At 38.1% G+C, this 17442-nt stretch overlaps 4 protein-coding genes across 4 annotated transcripts; 3 read left to right on the forward strand and 1 right to left on the reverse strand.

The window, feature by feature from the left end:
- The first annotated feature begins 1314 nt into the window (after window positions 1-1314).
- IBR3 (acyl-CoA dehydrogenase-like protein) lies at window positions 1315-7128 on the forward strand. Its single transcript, XM_023671738.2, has 17 exons — window positions 1315-1590; window positions 1701-1835; window positions 2272-2412; window positions 2485-2616; window positions 2799-2984; window positions 3098-3175; window positions 3291-3410; window positions 4139-4237; window positions 4312-4429; window positions 4514-4788; window positions 4881-5075; window positions 5289-5431; window positions 5603-5687; window positions 5768-5977; window positions 6141-6293; window positions 6373-6477; window positions 6744-7128. Exons 1-17 carry the CDS (start codon window positions 1456-1458, stop codon window positions 6933-6935), a joined length of 2502 nt encoding a protein of 833 aa, XP_023527506.2. The 5' UTR covers window positions 1315-1455; the 3' UTR covers window positions 6936-7128.
- A 781-nt stretch (window positions 7129-7909) lies between these two features.
- Window positions 7910-9899, forward strand: LOC111791797 (pectinesterase-like). The gene is made up of 2 exons (XM_023673278.2): window positions 7910-8931; window positions 9024-9899. The coding sequence occupies exons 1-2, from the start codon at window positions 7911-7913 to the stop codon at window positions 9740-9742; spliced, it is 1740 nt and encodes a 579-aa protein (XP_023529046.2). The 5' UTR covers window position 7910; the 3' UTR covers window positions 9743-9899.
- A 188-nt stretch (window positions 9900-10087) lies between these two features.
- LOC111790070 (condensin-2 complex subunit H2) lies at window positions 10088-14447 on the forward strand. The gene is made up of 11 exons (XM_023670865.2): window positions 10088-10561; window positions 10698-10797; window positions 11301-11407; window positions 11487-11626; window positions 11708-12128; window positions 12214-12389; window positions 12463-12633; window positions 12737-12832; window positions 13395-13490; window positions 13582-13740; window positions 13825-14447. Exons 1-11 carry the CDS (start codon window positions 10378-10380, stop codon window positions 14179-14181), a joined length of 2007 nt encoding a protein of 668 aa, XP_023526633.2. The 5' UTR covers window positions 10088-10377; the 3' UTR covers window positions 14182-14447.
- Window positions 14448-15079: 632 nt separating this feature from the next.
- ATL2 (TOXICOS EN LEVADURA 2) lies at window positions 15080-16420 on the reverse strand. Its single transcript, XM_023672170.2, has one exon. The coding sequence runs from the start codon at window positions 16286-16288 to the stop codon at window positions 15404-15406; it is 885 nt and encodes a 294-aa protein (XP_023527938.2). The 5' UTR covers window positions 16289-16420; the 3' UTR covers window positions 15080-15403.
- Window positions 16421-17442: the final 1022 nt, after the last annotated feature.

Here is a 17442-nt window from a genome sequence, read left to right on the forward strand (position 1 = left end):
TCAATTCATAATTAGTCTCTATTAGAAATAGAGCCGCCTTAAGTCTTGCAAGACTCTTCACAAGCTAGCTATTTTTAAGAGTGGAGACTGTTGACCAACATAGGTCTTTTTAGTATCCTTTGAGATCAACACGTTGTGGGATCCCACATCGGTTGGAGAGTGGAACGAAGAGTTCCTTATAAGGGTGTGGAAACCTTTCTTAGTAGATGCATTTTAAAATCGTAAGACTGATGGTGATACATAACGAGTCAAAACGGATAATATTTGTTAAGGGGGTTTGGACTGTTACAAAGACGAGCCATTTTAGCATACTTTGTAAGAAAAATTGATTATTCTTACCTACTTATCACTTTTAAGAGTGAAGATCGTAAACCAACACGAATCCTTTTAACATCGCGTGTCCTCACTTGCATACTTTCTAGGAAAATTGTCATATATTTGCGATCACTCTCGTTTGAATGTGGGTTGGTTCGTTCATGTATCATTTCTTTACTCGGGTGTAAAAAATATTATTATTGTTTTTTTGAGAAATTAGATAAAAAAAAACCGGAGAATTTAAGTATAATTGAAACTCCTATGATTCAAAATTTAATGCGAACAAGTTGTATAAGTTTGAAGTTGCAACCACAATTATAATGACAAAAACATTTGGTTTTCATAAACTTGGAGATATTATTACTCTGATGTAACATCCAATAATAGCAATAGCCTTTTCATGTTGTTCTTTATTTAAAATAACATTTTTGTCTCTTCTTCATTAATTTTATTTAACTTTCGAAAATATATAATATTTTTTTTTTGTAAATTAATACATATAATTTTAATAGAAAGAAATATATTTTGTTTTAAATATTTAAATATGCTCAAATTACCATAAATTAATAATAAAAATTTGAATATCTAATTTGAGAGAAGATTTGAATTTATGTGTTTTTTTGTCACAATGAGACTCTTGTAGCAGCGAGATAGCGATTGTACGATACTTGTTTTAACCTGGTGAACAAGTAAGTTGTGTGAAAATCGAATTTTGCAGACAATCTTAACGTGTGATCGAGTCTCGAGTCACGTTTGACAAATTTTTTCTTTTATTAAATTGTTGAAAAAAATTTAAAGAAAAGTAATGTCGTAAACTTGTTAGAGGAACGAGGATTCTCCACAATGGTATGATATTATCCACTTTGACCATAAACTCTCGTAAGCTTCACCAAAAAAGCCTATGGAGATAGTATTTTTGGATTACAAAGTGAGGTGAACTAAGTAATTATAATAAATAAGAAACCTAGCCATGGATAACCCGACCAAATACAGCTCGTTTGGGCAATGACGTGACACTCTTTCCCTCGGATTTGATGTCATTCCTTGGTTAGCGTGGTCCTTCTTCTTGCCCTGATCCAGTTCTACTTTGGAATTCTCGGGATTCTTGTGATCTCAATCCTCTATACTGATACTGCAACCATGGCGAAGCGCACGTTTGATCTGCTAGGCCATGTTCGTCCTGCTCACGAGCTTGACCTCAATGCCTTGCTCCATTACTGTTCCGCTAATGTTCCTGCTTTTCCTCCCTCCCCATCTAATTTCCGCGTCTCTCAGGTACGTCTCCGTTTCCCTTCCCCCTTGCGTTGTTATTGTTCTAATTTGATCGGTGTAGTGTATTGGCGTTGATTGATTTTGTGTTGTCTCTTCTCATCTTTGGAGATTAGTTCGGACATGGCCAATCAAATCCGACTTATCTTATCGAAGTTGCTTCCGGAGCTTCTTCGAAACGGTATGTTTTGAGGAAGAAACCACCGGGGACGCTACTCCAGTCTGCTCATGCCGTTGAAAGGGAGTTTCAGGTGCTAATTAGTTTCTTATTTGGCTAGAAATATTTTGTTCTTGATTTCATCAAAGGATAGAAATGAACCTGAACGAGAATGATCGCAACTTCATTTAACTTTCATTAAGTGATCAAAAGCGATTGTGCTCTATTTATATAGAAGAGCTATAGTGAATACAGCTGAAAATGAGTACAACTGTTTTATCTCAAAGAATATCAGTTGCTATCCAACTAATCAGGGTCCGTTAGGAATCACATCCCTCTACAATGGTATGATATTGTCCACTTTGAGCATAACCTCTCGTGGATTTGCTTTTGGTTTCCCCAAAACGTCTCGTACCAATGATTTCCCCAAAAAAGTGAAAGAATAGTGATACTTAATATACTTTTCCAAGTTGCAGTTGCAATGAGAACTTTAAGGTTATGATTTTCAGTTTCAAATTTTGATTTGATAGGTTCTTCGAGCATTAGGTGATTACACTCAAGTTCCAGTTCCTAAAGTTTTCTGCCTGTGTTCTGATTCAAGCGTAATTGGTACTCCTTTTTATATTATGGAGTACTTGGACGGACGAATATTCCTAGACCCCAATTTGGTGGTACGTCTATTATGTTGTGAAGTTTTACCAGCTATTGAATTACTTCTAATGGATTGAATGTTATTGCATTAGGGAGTTGCGCCCGAAACTAGAAGAGCAATATATTTAGAAGCTGCGAAATGTTTAGCTTCTCTTCACTCAGTTGATGTTAATGCCATCAGTCTAGAAAAATATGGGCAACCGAAAAATTACTGTAAGCGACAGGTGTGCCCAAAATCTTTATGCTGTTCTTGATTTATGAGTCCTTGAAATTCTCTTCCATACGTTATATTGCAAGGATATTTCACCAGAAGGGTAAAGAAATGGTCATAATAACGTTGTTGGCCAAACCAAGTAATATAAGTAAGTAGAAACATTGCTTATAAACTTCTGTTTATTTTTCCTAGATTGAGAGGTGGGCAAAACAGTATATTGCATCAACCAGTGATGGTAAAGTAGATGGAAATCCAAAAATGTTTGCGTTAATTGATTGGTTACGGCGACATATTCCTTCAGAAGATTCTTCAGGTGTCACAGCGGGTCTAGTCCATGGAGATTTTCGAATTGATAATCTTATATTTCATCCCACTGAGGTTTGCTATTTCTTCTAAATAAATAATTCTTCTGCCCTCCTTTTGTATTGAACTTGTTCATCCAAGAGGATTAGTTGTAAAGTCAGGTGCCCTGTTATCCTCTGACGGTGCAGGACCGAGTAATTGGCATTCTTGATTGGGAGCTATCCACGGTGGGAAATCAAATGTGTGATGTTGCTTATTTCTGTCTGGTATGTAGGGAATTTCCCTTTGTAACTTGTAACATTAGCATACTGTTAATTGTTGGATAATTTGTATTCATGTGTTCTCACGTTTTGAGGCCGTATTACTTCCATTTCGTTTCAGCCTTACATCCTGGACTCGCACTCTGACCGTCCAGATACGGCCCAGGGTTTTAACAATATAGGAACTTCAGAAGGGATTCCTTCATTAGCAGAATGTTTGGGTTATTACTGTTCTATCACTGTAAGTGGCTATTGTCAATATTATTCAATCAAGTATTTGAGTTTTGCGGCAATCTTACAAATGTTTTTCCTTCCATGAGGGTATAACCAAAATTTGGTTCATACTTTTCCACCATGGGAATGATTGTTGTTATATTTCATCTTCCTCTGTTTCAAGGATTTAGTGCTTTACATTGGAAAAATAATGCAGCGACTTCACATATCTAGCGAACTTTGACATCTAAAAACCTTCATTACATCCGGTTATGAGAAACCGTGCACCTGTAAGATTGAATATCCAATAGTGGAATCAACGAGCTAATCTATCCTGAGTAAGGGGTATAAGGGATAACAGTATTTAGGGCAAGCTCGGGGATTAGGTAGTTACAAAAGAAAAGCCCTTCCTTATCAGTCTAAACCAAGACATTCTATTTCTAATACTCAAATCAAAAGGTTAGTCTGATTTTCTACATTCCTTACCACTGGGGATTCCCCTATCCTCACTGTAGGAACATACTGAGGCCATTCGCTGTTCATTGCATGTTCTGTGTCTGGTTTCTTATTGTATGATACAGATAAAAATTGACTTAAATTGAATTTAAGATATTTTTTTAGGTTGATATATAGTTGGTCCATTGGAAATAAATGTTCACAGGGAATTGCATGTTCCAGCTGAGGTAAGTGAAGGTTCACTGTTTAAAGTTTATGCAACTGGTTCTTGATGCACACTTGGGAATTTCCTTGTTGCAGGGAAGACCATGGCCATTTTCTACTTGGAAGTTTTATGTTGCCTTTTCCATTTTCCGAGGAGCTGCGATCTATGCTGGAATTTATAGTCGATGGATTATGGTATGGTCTTAATCATTGAATAGGCAGCATGGACAAAAAACGATGAAATTTGAAGTATTCTTTTGAAAATGCAGGGAAATGCATCAGGAGGCGAGAGTGCTCGGATTGCTGGAGATAAAGCTAATGCTTTCATTGATTCTGCTTGGTCATTTATTGAACAAAAATCATTACTTCCCGAGAATCCCCCATTTGGTAGTTCTATTGTCTTATAAAGCTTTTTGCTTCTAGTAGAACATAACCCTTTAGTAAGGTGCTATTTCCCCTTTACAACTTCAGATTCAATTGTACATGTTGATTCACAATATACTGGGAAGGAGAATGAGGAATGGAGCGTCGAGAAACAAACGAACGATGGAGGAAAGTTTGTCCCCAATAAAAAAGTCATGCAGTTGAGAAACAAGTTGATTAAGTTCATGGAAGATCATATATACCCTATGGAAAATGAATTTTACAAACTTGCTCAGTCGCCCTTACGTTGGACCATACACCCAGAGGAAGAGAAACTAAAGGAGATGGCTAAGAAAGAAGGGTTATGGAACTTGTGGATACCTGTTTGTATTTTGGCTCTTCTCTCATTTAATCATTTGTACTCGTACTGTTATTCTTTCTAATACTAGTTTAAGAAACAAGATTCTTCGTGCAGTTTGATAGTGCTGATAGAGCAAGGAAACTGCTTTTCGATGGAACTAGCCCAATCCTTTCCACTGGTGTAGACAAACTTCTTCTTGGTGCTGGCCTCTCCAATCTTGAATATGGGTACCTCTGTGAGATCATGGGTCGATCAATTTGGGCACCTCAGGTGTTCAATTGTGGCGCACCTGACACTGGAAATATGGAGGTAAGATCCGATTTTATAGCCCGAATTCTGCCTGCAAGTCTGCCAGCTGAATAGATTAGACCAATGAATGAACTAGATCTGTATATACTTTTCTTTGAACTGTGTACTCGTTTACCGTTTACATTTAGAATTTAATAAATCTGTTGGTATCTTCGACACGGTTTAAGCATCCATTATTAGAACTGTTATTGATCATTTTGTCTTTCTCATTAGGTATTGTTACGGTATGGCAATAAACAACAACTACATGAATGGCTTATTCCTTTGCTTGAAGGGAAGATACGTTCTGGATTTGCAATGACTGAACCGCAAGTTGCATCCTCTGATGCAACAAATATTGAATGTTCAATTAAAAGGTAACGATGTTAGACATTTATTTATAGAAAACATTTTTTCTTTCTCCTTTACGTGTTTGATTCTTATGTTTTTATCAGTATTCATGTTAAATGGATTTTCTTGACTAATTTTTATACAGCATTTAGTTTGTTATTGGTATAATTACACTAAAACCGTTAACGTACGTGCAGGGAAGGAGATACCTACGTCATCAATGGAAGAAAATGGTGGACGAGTGGAGCGATGGATCCGAGGTGCAGGATCCTTATAGTTATGGTTAGTTCTATCAATATTTAGAACGATAAGTTAATCATCTATTGTTTTTCAAATTAATTTATATTCTCCATTGTTTGCAGGGAAAAACAGATGTTACTGCTGCTATGCATAAGCAACAATCCATGATCTTAGTTGATATCCAGACTCCTGGCGTAGTTATTAAAAGACCACTCACAGTCTTTGGCTTTGATGACGCACCTCATGGGCATGCTGAGATATTATTTGATAATGTGCGTGTTCCTGCAACGAATATTCTACTTGGAGAGGGTCGTGGATTCGAAATTGCGCAGGTAATCGACGTATTCTATGCATTTTCATGCTTGCAAAATATGGTTGTTTCCTTTTGTCATTGCTATGGTTACGCAATTGACCTATCCAGTGCTCTGATGTCCATGGAGTTGCTTGCTTACTGCACCGTGTATGACTTTCGTTTGGTTCGGTATTTCGTTCCAGGGTAGGCTGGGCCCAGGGAGGCTGCACCATTGCATGAGGTTGGTAGGAGCTGCAGAGCGAGGCATGCAGATGGCGGTTCAGAGGGCTCTTAGTAGAAAAGTGTTTGGAAAGTTGATTGCCGAGCAGGGTTCGTTCCTTGCAGACATTGCCAAGGTATTTGGATGGTGAATCATAACGTAAATCATAAAATCACGTTCCATGTAAACATATTCCGTGGCTACTTTTGTGTCAGTGTCGCGTGGAGCTTGAGAAAACGAGACTGCTGGTTCTCGAAGCAGCAGATCAGTTGGATCGGCTCGGAAACAAGAAAGCACGTGGGACAATTGCGATGGCCAAGGTAAATTTTCGGACAATTGCAAGGGCTAAGTTTGTAGTCTCTCATTCCATTAATTAGTGTTAAAAGGTTTTTTTGCGATACGAGAGCACGTGACACGTATAGAATCAGTCATACGATCTATATATATTTAACTACAACAAAATTCAACAGAATCCAGTAATTTAAGACTATTTTTGTGAGTATGAGGTAAGATTTATAGATTTCGCCCCCGTTTTCGTTTTTCGTCACGAATGTTTCAATGAATATCTTGGTGAAACTTGGTACAGGTTGCAGCTCCAAATATGGCATTGCAGATTCTGGACATGGCAATGCAAGTTCATGGTGCAGGTGGCTTGTCCTCCGACACTGTTCTTGCTCATCTCTGGGCTACTACAAGAACCTTGAGAATAGCAGATGGCCCTGATGAAGTTCATTTAGGAACCATCGCCAAGTTGGAGCTTCGGAGAGCTAAGCTTTGAAAATTAGAAGGAAAGGGGATATTGGGAACTGATAAAACCCGTAAAAAGGACATGGTTGAAACGCTCGTTAAAAGACGAACGGACTGTTATTTGGCCGACTCTATTCTTCTCATTCGAAGATCTGTATGCGAATAATAAACTTTTCAATACTCTTATATAGAAGAATCGAAATAAAACAGGAGCATTCATTTGATATGCAAAAATCGGAAGCACGTCAGTTTCATATGGAAATTTGAATTTCTGACTTCTTGATCAAGAACATGTTTTGATCGGGTGATGCACGAGTTGAAAAATATCAACTCATATAAATACGATAATATTGACAAAGCAATCATGGGCTAACGAATAATCAAGTAGGTTAAGAATGCTATAACCAACCTCTACGTTAAACAACAGAATAGAAGCCATTCCTTAATAGACTACATGATGCTCGAGTAATTATGGGATAAACCAAAGCAAAATTAGAGATTTTGTTGTTCACAATAAGTGAAACGTCGATCGAAAGATAGAAGATTCATTCTCGGTCAACATATCAAACATATTTTACAACATAGCTGCACGTTAAAATCGTACAAAGTCAACTATAATATTATTTTTAAAAAAAATTGATTTGCTACCATTTCTAATCAAACTAGCCTAACTTCAACCAAATAGCTGATAAGTACTTAATCAACAAAGATTTTGACACATAATTGGCCAAAATTATGATTAGTCTTAATTTTAATGAATAAAAGTAATTAAATTAAGCATAATTATGATTAGTCTTAATTTTAATGAATAAAAGTAATTAAATTAAGCATAAGTTTAAATTTAGACGGAAAAGTCAGCGGTTGATTTAGAGGAAAAAGTCAAAAGACAAACAAAAGACAAAAAGAAAATGTTCTCCAACATTAACGGTATTAACTGTCATTTCGGATCAAAAATATATATATATAAAAGAAAAATACAAAAATTGAGAATCTCTGGTGAAAAAACATGTCAAACGATGACGATGGAGGGAAGAACAAGAAGGCCGCCCTTATCGGCGTGTCTTCATTGTTTCTCGTTGCCATGGTAGTTGCGGTGGCCGTCGGCGTCAACCGGAATGACCCCGATGAAATTAGTAGGATCAGTGGTGGCGGAGGCACGACGGAGATCTCTACTTCCGTCAAAGCGATTAAAGCCCTTTGTCATCCCACTGACTACCAAGAAACTTGCATAGAATCGCTCTCAGGAGTCAACACGAGCGACCCACGTGAGCTAATCAAGGTCGGATTCCAATCTACCATTAATGAACTCAAATATGCCATTGCAAAATCCGCCACCCTAAAAGAATTTGCCTCCGATCCCAAGGCTAAACCAGCACTCGACGTTTGTAATGAGGTTGTGGAGTACGCAATTGACGATCTCATAATGTCGTTTGATAGAATCACTGACAATTTCAATATCAACAAAATTACTGATTACATCGAGGATCTTAAGGTTTGGCTTAGTGCCACGTTGACATTGCAAGAAACTTGCGTGGATGCATTCGATAATGTTACCGGCGATACAGGTGACAAAATGAGGCAATTATTGAAGACGTCGAAGGAAATGACCGCCAATGGACTTGGAATGGTGAGTGAGGTTACTTCCATTATGTCCTCTTTTGGGATGCGGATGGCTGGACGGCGATTGTTGGAGGAGGAATCTAATAAAGAGGAGGAAGAACCATCGTGGATCAACGACCGGCGCGGGCTACTCCAAGCCACTCCGAAAACCATCCAGCCCAATGTTGTGGTAGCTAAAGACGGAAGTGGGAAGTACAAGACGGTGAATGAAGCATTATTTGATATCCCGAAAAAAAGCAATAAAACATTTGTGATTTATGTGAAGGAAGGAGTTTATGAAGAGCAGGTAATGATGAACAAAAGCATGACGTGGGTGATGATGATTGGAGACGGCCCGAATAAGACAAAGATTACCTCCAACAAGAACTTCGCCGATGGAACACCCACATTCAAAACCGCTACCGTTGGTAAGTTTATACTAATAACTCCGTTAAAAACATGTTTGAAATCGAGTTATGAACTCCCAAATCTTGTATTCATGTTGATGACAAAAACATAGCGGTGGTTGGAACCAACTTCATTGCCAAGGACATGTGGTTCGAGAACTCGGCTGGACCAGAAAAACATCAAGCAGTGGCACTTCGAGTTCAATCCGACATGTCAATCTTTTACAATTGTCAAATGGACGGTTACCAAGATACACTCTACACTCACACCCATCGTCAATTCTATCGAGACTGCACCATCACTGGAACCATTGACTTCATCTTCGGTAATGCGGCCGTCGTCTTCCAAAACTGTAAGATTTTCGTGAGAAAACCATTGCCGAATCAACAATGCATCGTCACCGCTCAAGGGCGAAGCCAACGGAAGGAGCCCACCGCCATAATCCTACAGAACTGCCTCATCTCCTCCGCCCCCGACTACTTCCCTGTCCGCCACACCTACAAGGCCTACCTTGGCCGCCCATGGAAGGAATACTCAAGAACCATCATTTTGCAATGCAAAATCGACGACTTGATCCAGCCTGAAGGGTGGCTTCCATGGACAGGCGATTTTGCTCTCAATACATTGTTTTACTCCGAGTACAATTGCAGGGGAGCTGGCTCAAAGAAGGACAAACGGGTCAAGTGGAGGGGAATTAAGGAGATTACTCCCGAGCACGCCATCGATTTCACCGCTGGGTTATTTATTCGAGGTAATCCATGGATTAAGCCCACTGGAATTCCGTACAGTTCCGGCATGATGACATTGTCAGAACAAGAATTGACCGTGTAAATAGTTATGGTTTTAGGATTTTTAATTTAAAAAAACTATTAATTTAATGAGATTTTATTCCTTCAATTTTGTTCTAACTTTTTGTTAAGTATATGAGAAACCATCTCACCTCGTGTTAGAGGTTGTTTAATAACATTTATTATTTTAATTTTTGTAATTTGCTTGGTTTTTTTTCTTTCCACAATTACCCTTGGGGAAGCCCAAATCGGCTCAATAGTTGAGCCCAGAAAGCCCAAAACTTTGGCCCGTCTGTCTAAAATGGAAGCCCAAATCGGCCCAATAGTTGAGCCCATAAAGCCCAAAACCTTGGCCCGTCCAATTCTTTCCTTCATCGTTTCCACCGGCCTCATTGCGAGAGAGCGGGAAAACGGCCTGAACAGAACAATTTTGAATCTTCTTCCGTCCCAAATCGGCGGAGCAACGAGAAGACAAGAACTGGAGAAGAACTGGTTGGATTTCTCCGATCTTCTCTTCATTTTAACACTCCATTTCTCAGGTAAGTTTCATTAGATGTACAGACGAAGTATTCGTCGGACGTCCGTCAGTTTTTTCTTCGTCAAATTGTTAGCCCTAGGGCTCCATTTGAAGTTAAAGCACCAACGTATCGAAGGCGGATTTCAATTTTTAAATTCAAGATGACTAGTAAAACTGGCAGTACTGGAGAGGCTGCTTTCCACATGCTGCAGCCGGAGCGTGACCTTCGGTTGAATTGGGAAGTCGACCTCGCTGAGAAGCTTGAAAGTTATTTGTTGCAGATTTGCACCGGTGAGTTTCAGTCCGGCGAAGATGAGAACCACAATTCTGTCAATTTTGCTGAAGGTGAGGGTTCTTTTTTTTTTGTTTTTTGTTTTTTTTTTTTTTTTTCTATCAATTTTCAATTTCTGGATGTTTTGGATTGTGGACTACTTTATGTTTCTGACTGCGTTGTGTGCTTGGGATTTTTTCGAGGGTGTAGCTGCTCTGCTTCTTCAAGGTTCGATTCAGGTGTACAGTCGTAAGGTTGAATACCTCTACTCATTGGTTTTGCGAGCTTTGGAGTTCCTCTCCGAAAAGAGGTTTGATTATTTTATCCAATTTTTTTGTCTTTATAATTAGTTCTGGAAATTACATGATAACGACCCATTAGAAATCTGGAACCTACATGAATAATTTATCGATGTCTGAGCAAAAATTAAGATTATTACGTTGCGAGTCTGCCTATCATTCAAGGCTCTTCTAAGGTGGAAATTATTAAATTCCCTGGCCCAATTGAATAAAGAACATATATGCAAGAACCATTCTTCAGAGAAAAAAAGGGTCATTTTATGTCAACCATCTTGTTCAGCATCTGAAACCCAAGCTTGAAAGTTGAATGACTAACATCTCCCATTGCCGGACGTGTGAAACAAAGGGTCATTGAATGGACAGCAGAATTAGGGAATTTTTTAGTTTTGACCGACCATTTTTCATTATCAGCTTGGTTGAAGCCCATTCAACTGAGGCAAATTATTGCTTGGGATCGTGTTGTGTTTTTTTTTATCCCCTTTTAATTGTTTTCAAAACATTTTTATTCAAACAGGCAGCAGGATCATTTGGAAGGGACCTCAATCGAGGCTGAACAAGATGGTTCTCATGAATTTGCTGAGGATGAAAACGACCTATTTTGGGTTTCAGAGGATGTGCCAGGTCGCTTATCAGTTGTATGTCATAGTGCAACTAGTGAAGTACTATTGTTTCATTTGTGATTCAAATCTACATATTGCAGTTGACACGAAGAATACTTTGGAGAGTACCAAAGAAGATGCTTGGTTAAATCAAACTGTAAAGCCTCCAGCAAATTTAGTCGTTCTTGAAGGTGATTGCTTGGATGCATCTGGTGACAATGGTGAACTAGACTCATACTTGGTAATTGGTTGCTATAATTAATTAACGTTTTTACTTTTCATATCATTTGACAATTAATCGTAACTTCTTATAATCATGCAGTTGGCCTCCACTAGTGATATTTTCCAAGACTTCGTTCTCTTAGATTCATGTGATGCTGAGGCAGTTCAAGATTTTTTGAATGGTGGTCATAAGTTTGGCCAAAGCCATAATGGTGGATTCAGAGGCAGCTCAACCCACAGGGGTTTTCAGTCTCCCTCTAGACGTTCTGGTGGAAGTATGCAGAAATCATCAGTAGGAAAGACTCAGGGTGCTAATGTTGCTCGGACACCGTTTTCCAATCATTGCTTCGTGTCTGATCCTCCATCTTGTGATAATTTTGCCAATGAAAATCATGAATTTGACATGGATGCTGGGAATCCAGAACCAGATGACTCAAATGGTTCTGAAGACGATTATGATCCTTGGAAGCCTTTGAATCCTCATGAGCCAGGAAATTTAAAAATAAAACCATTTAGAAAAGGTTGCTGACCTACTTCTACTTGCACATTTCCTATTCATCTTTGCTTAAAAGCTAATGTTTCTTCTCTTTTCTTACCTCTAAGCAGTAAAAGCTTTTAAAAAGAATTATGTCAATTCTGGTAAGCATGAGTCTGTAGCTGCTTTGTTTCCACTAGCTAAATTACAAGGCCCAGTTAGCCCAGAGTTCGCGAAGCTTTGGGAAGAGCAGCACCAAGCCTTTGAAACGCATAGCGAGTCCAATTCTGCTTTATTATATGAAAAGGTACAGCTTTGTAGTATGTTGTTATTAATAAAGTCTTTCCTATAGTTTATGACACTAGTTATTGTGACTACAGCTGCGAAATTCACTTATCAATGAAGATAGAAGTTGTGATTCCCCTTATGATGTGGAAGATGACAATATTGATTATGGTTTCGAAGATGTAATGCCTGATATCAATCCGCCAGATATGGATGATCCCTGTAATCATTATATGGACGAATCTACGTGGTTAGGGAGTGAAAAGGTTGAGTAAACTCTAGTATGTTGTAGAGTACAAGACGTTCTTATTGCACGCTGAATTTCTTTTCTGAATTACTATTGATTGTTAACTTATGGATTTTATGCAGCATGATGCGGCTGCCCATTTTGATAAAGGTGAAACATATGAACCTGAATTTCCCTATTCGCATTCAAGTCAAGAACATTTTTGTCCCTCTCATCTTGTAAGTGGTGTCGGTGGATTTGTCCCTGCGCTTCACCTATTTGCTATCTATCAGGCTCTATAATAATAATTTTTTATTTGTATTAGTTTGCCTTCTATTCAGTAAATTCCCCATGTTTCCAAGCTTCGTTTCACTTGCATATACTCATTTAGATGTTACTGATCTGGAATATCATGGTTGGTTATGGAGCGCATGTGGACCACATTCTTGTTTGTTGATCAAAATCTAAATAACTTGTTCAAGTTCTTAACACTATGCCGTAGTGTTTTTAAATAATGAATGGCACGTGGGTAGGTTTGGTTTGTTTTTTTTTCAGTCCTATAATTTGTTCTAATAGATTTATAAAGTTGTTAGACAGCATTGTTCACTTAAATTTCCTTCAAACTTAGTACATTATGTACATTATTTTAGTAGATAGACTTGCAGGAGCATTTGGAATTTATAACAATGAAGGATGGAAAACTTGGAGTAGATATCCACATATGAAAATCATGCCTAGATTATTATTATCTTTTATACATGCTTCTGGTATATAGTCGCCTAAAATTTCTCTCTTTTATAGGACACACTCCTTGCAAGCATTGCTGAGAATCCTACTGAAATGGCCACTCGAGTCTCTACGTGGAAACAGAATATTGAACACAATTTGGAAGAGCAAGTAATAATATTTAATGTTCTACTTCAGTTCCATATAGCCGATAGTTATTTCTTCTTAATTGTGGGTTGAGAGAAGTACTTTTTTGTGATAGGACAAACACCTTCCATTTGATATTCATGAATATTGCAAAGCGATTCGTGAAAAATTATCTGGTGAAGCTGACAAAGGCGGTGTAATGTCTTTCTCTGATGTTGTTGAAGGGCAGGAGAAGTTCGTTGTATCACGAAGTTTTACTGCTGTTCTTCAATTGGTAACGTACTTAACAAACACTATAGAAGTACCTAGATTGGTGAAAGTTCGAACTTGAAAATTGGAATCGACAAGCCATTTTCAGGTGAACAATGAAGATGTGGAGCTGGAAAAGGACGAGGTTGATGGGGAGTCGATTGTCTATACTTCTGCGAACCCGTTCCATGTTCGGCTTATTCACCAAGACAAACGGGCGGATAAAACTCGGCATCAAACCTCAAGAAAGAGGTCCACATCTCCAGATAAGGTTGAAAATGGTAGGAATATAAACCACAAATCATCACACATCGATAAAACTCTTGAGGAATCTAGGGTGATGAGAGAATTGTCACGACAGAATTGCAAACTTCCTGTGAAACTGGGGAAGGTTGGTGGCATAAAATGCACTCCTGAAGGCAAGAGGAGGAGAAGAAGAGCTCGATTTGTTGAACCAGTTGACTGACATTCTACTTGGATGACAATATTTAATCTACAATTAGCTGACTGTTTGTATATTGTATAGCAATTCAACACAGCTTGTTGTAGCATTGTTGAGCACCAACTTTTTTGTTGGGGTAATGAATATGGAAGTGTCAGCTAAGAATTTTCCTTTGTACAACGTTTTGTTTGTTCCCTCTGTTAGGTTTGTTTATTTGATGTAATTATGATCTGGAGGGAGATGTATGTATGAAAAGGAAAAGTGTATATTAACACGTAACCGTTTGATTCTTGCCCTGTTTTCAGGTTTTTCAGGTTTCTATCGCTCAAGCTTGAAATCAGTGAGCTTGAAATCATGCCCCGTTTGATTCTTGCACTATAGGGATGCTAGGTCTTGAAGAAGGTGGATTGGAGAATGAAACACTCTTTATAAGGGTATGAAAACCTCTCCATAGCATACGAGTTTTAAAATCATGAGACTGACAGCGATACATAACGGCTAAAGAAGACAATATCTACTAGCGATGGGTTGAGACGTAGGGTTGTTGATAAGATGTGGTGGGGGACATGATAAAAGCTCTTTATGGATCCACAAACCAATAGCAATTCCCAAATATGGACGGCTACTAAAAGTGGCTTTCTGTGGCTTTGGCGGCAGCTGGTTAAGCTACCCAACCAACTTTTCCCTCGCAGTTCGCTGCAATAACAAAACTCTAAATTTTCATTATTTAATTACGGAATTTTCAAAATTATTTTAAAGTAATTTATGAACCCTTTATTTACTTGAATAATAATAATAAAGAGATATTTAAGTAATATTGCCAAACCCTTTTATAATGGAGTCAAAATATATATTTATTTTACACGTTCAATTAAAAAAAATGCACAATAATATTAATAATTAGTAGAATTCGACGTTTACGTTAATAATAAATAAAATTTTATTGCTCGACTAATTTAGTTATATCGACAAAATGAGCTTAGCTGGTCGGTAATTCGAGACTTAAACCCCCATATTACACATTGTTTATACTTTTTTATAAAGAAAAATAGGTAATTGAGGGGAATATCTACAATCAAATACTTTGTTCTATAAAGAATATAAACTAAAAAAAACAACTGCCACGTGTGCATTAATCTGACAAATCATCTTCAAATGCGTTGTCAGCTCCACGTCGGACTTGACCCTCCACTCAGCCGCCTTGCCCTCCAAGTCTTCCAGTCAATTCCCGTGTTGGACTTCGAAATCACACGGCGTTTTCCTTTCCTTTTTCGATATCCAACTCGCCGCCGGCGCCGGAGCTACACCCGACACTAGTTCCGGATGGCGATACGCCGCCTCTTCTCTCCCGGCCGATAATCATCTTGAACGACAACGACATAACCCGACTTATCGGCGACTTAAACGACGGCGTCGTCGGTGACAACGAAGCAGCGAACTCACCGTCTCTTCGCGTCGGAATCTCAATCGAAACACCGGCTAGTTCCCCCGGCTTTCGCCGTGCCCTAAACGACCGCGAACTGGTCGAAGAAGAAGCCATCCGGTCGGAGATATCACATTCAACGCAGAGATCGGAAGAACTCGGACCCGGTTCGGTAATAGCAGTTTCCCCAATGGAAACCGCTACCTCCACCGGTGTCTCCGGAGGGCGCTCAACCGGCGTGCGACAGAGCGGGCAGGTAGTGTGAGAGTGAAACCACATGTCGATGCAATCGGTATGAAAGCTATGACGACATTTCGGAAGTGTACGGCCCTTTTCATTTTCCTCAAATTCGGACAAACAAACAGCGCAATCGATCGGATCGGAGAAGGATTTGGAGAAGAAAGTGAAAACAGGGAGAGAGTTAAGAACAGAGGGATCGAGGCCGCGGAGGTGGGAAGCAGAGGCAGCGGCGCGAGCAGCAGAGGGATTTTCTGGTTCGAAATAGAAGACGAGACGGTTGCGGCGGCGGAGAGTACCACGGCGGCGAGCACGGAGAACATACCAGCGAGCGTAGAGGTGAAGGCAAATGATGAGAACGACGACGAAGAGAAGGATGATGATGGCGCTGAGCATAATCTTGCCGCTTAGGGCAAAATCGTTGGATCCCGGAGGAGAGGTGGAAGAAGGATCATCCATGGCGGCTTCCATCAATTGCAGTGAAGAAATTTTGGGGGAGAAGAAGGGTTTTTAGTGAGGAACGAACGAAATTTCTTCGATGCTGTAATTTCAGTGGGACAGAGAAGACGCCATTGTTGACTGAGCACTCAACCCTATTTGGTTAAGGAACTTTCAGGGTTTTCTTATATTTATATGCTTATTTTAATCTCTACCTCTTTATTAAAAAAAATAATAATAATAAGAATATTCTTAAAACTTTTTATTTTATTTCAAAAATATTTTTAACTTTTAAAATTCTCAAAAATATTCTTATACTTAATTTTAGATTAAAAAATATTAATTGAAATTTCAAAAGTATTATTAATTTATAATTAATATATGGATCAAAATTGTTTATCATACATTTATTTACTTTCTAATGTTATTTTTAAAAGTGTATGAGTATTTTTGGAACATGGTACGACAAGGGTATTTTTGAACTTTTTAAAAAAATTTAAAGCGTTTTTTTTTAGATTTAAAAAAAAATAAGGGTGTTTTCAAAATTCTAAAAAAATTATAAGAGTATTAATGGAATTTTGAAAAAATTAAGAGTATTTTTCAAACCGTTAAAACGGGATTTTTTTAAACAAAATATTAACACTCTCCATCTAAAATTAATAATAAGAGTTTTTTTTAATTAAAGGGTATTATTGGAATTTTGAAAGTTTTAATTTATTTTTTTAAATAAAATGTAAAATTTATAAATATTTTATTAAATTAACTCAAAAAAAATTATGATAATTCACTGTAATCTTATTTACATAGGTCAGTTCGAAACTTGTAATTTTCATTTAAAAAAAGATCTATCTTACGAGGAATAAGGTTTACTCGGTAATCAATAGTTACTTTCTGGTGGTCGGTTAGAAAGTAAGTAATCGAGTGTCAATTTGATGAAGAATAAGGTTTACCCACGAGTCAACTGTATACTTTTTTATTGGTCGGTTAGAAGGTAAGTAATCTTCGAGATTTACCCACGAGGTCAACTGGTTACTTTTTATTGGTCGGTTAGAAAGTAAGCAACCTTCGTATAAAAGAAAATCTATTTCATTGAGAATAAATTTTATTCACTCGTCAATAGGTTACTTTCTTATGGTCAGTTAGAAAGTAAGCAATCTTCATATCCATTTTATTAAGAATAAGGTTTG

The sequence above is a fragment of the Cucurbita pepo genome, chromosome 3 (genome assembly GCF_057944985.1).
Source record: "Cucurbita pepo subsp. pepo isolate OVF chromosome 3, ASM5794498v1, whole genome shotgun sequence".
Lineage (NCBI taxonomy): Eukaryota > Viridiplantae > Streptophyta > Magnoliopsida > Cucurbitales > Cucurbitaceae > Cucurbita > Cucurbita pepo.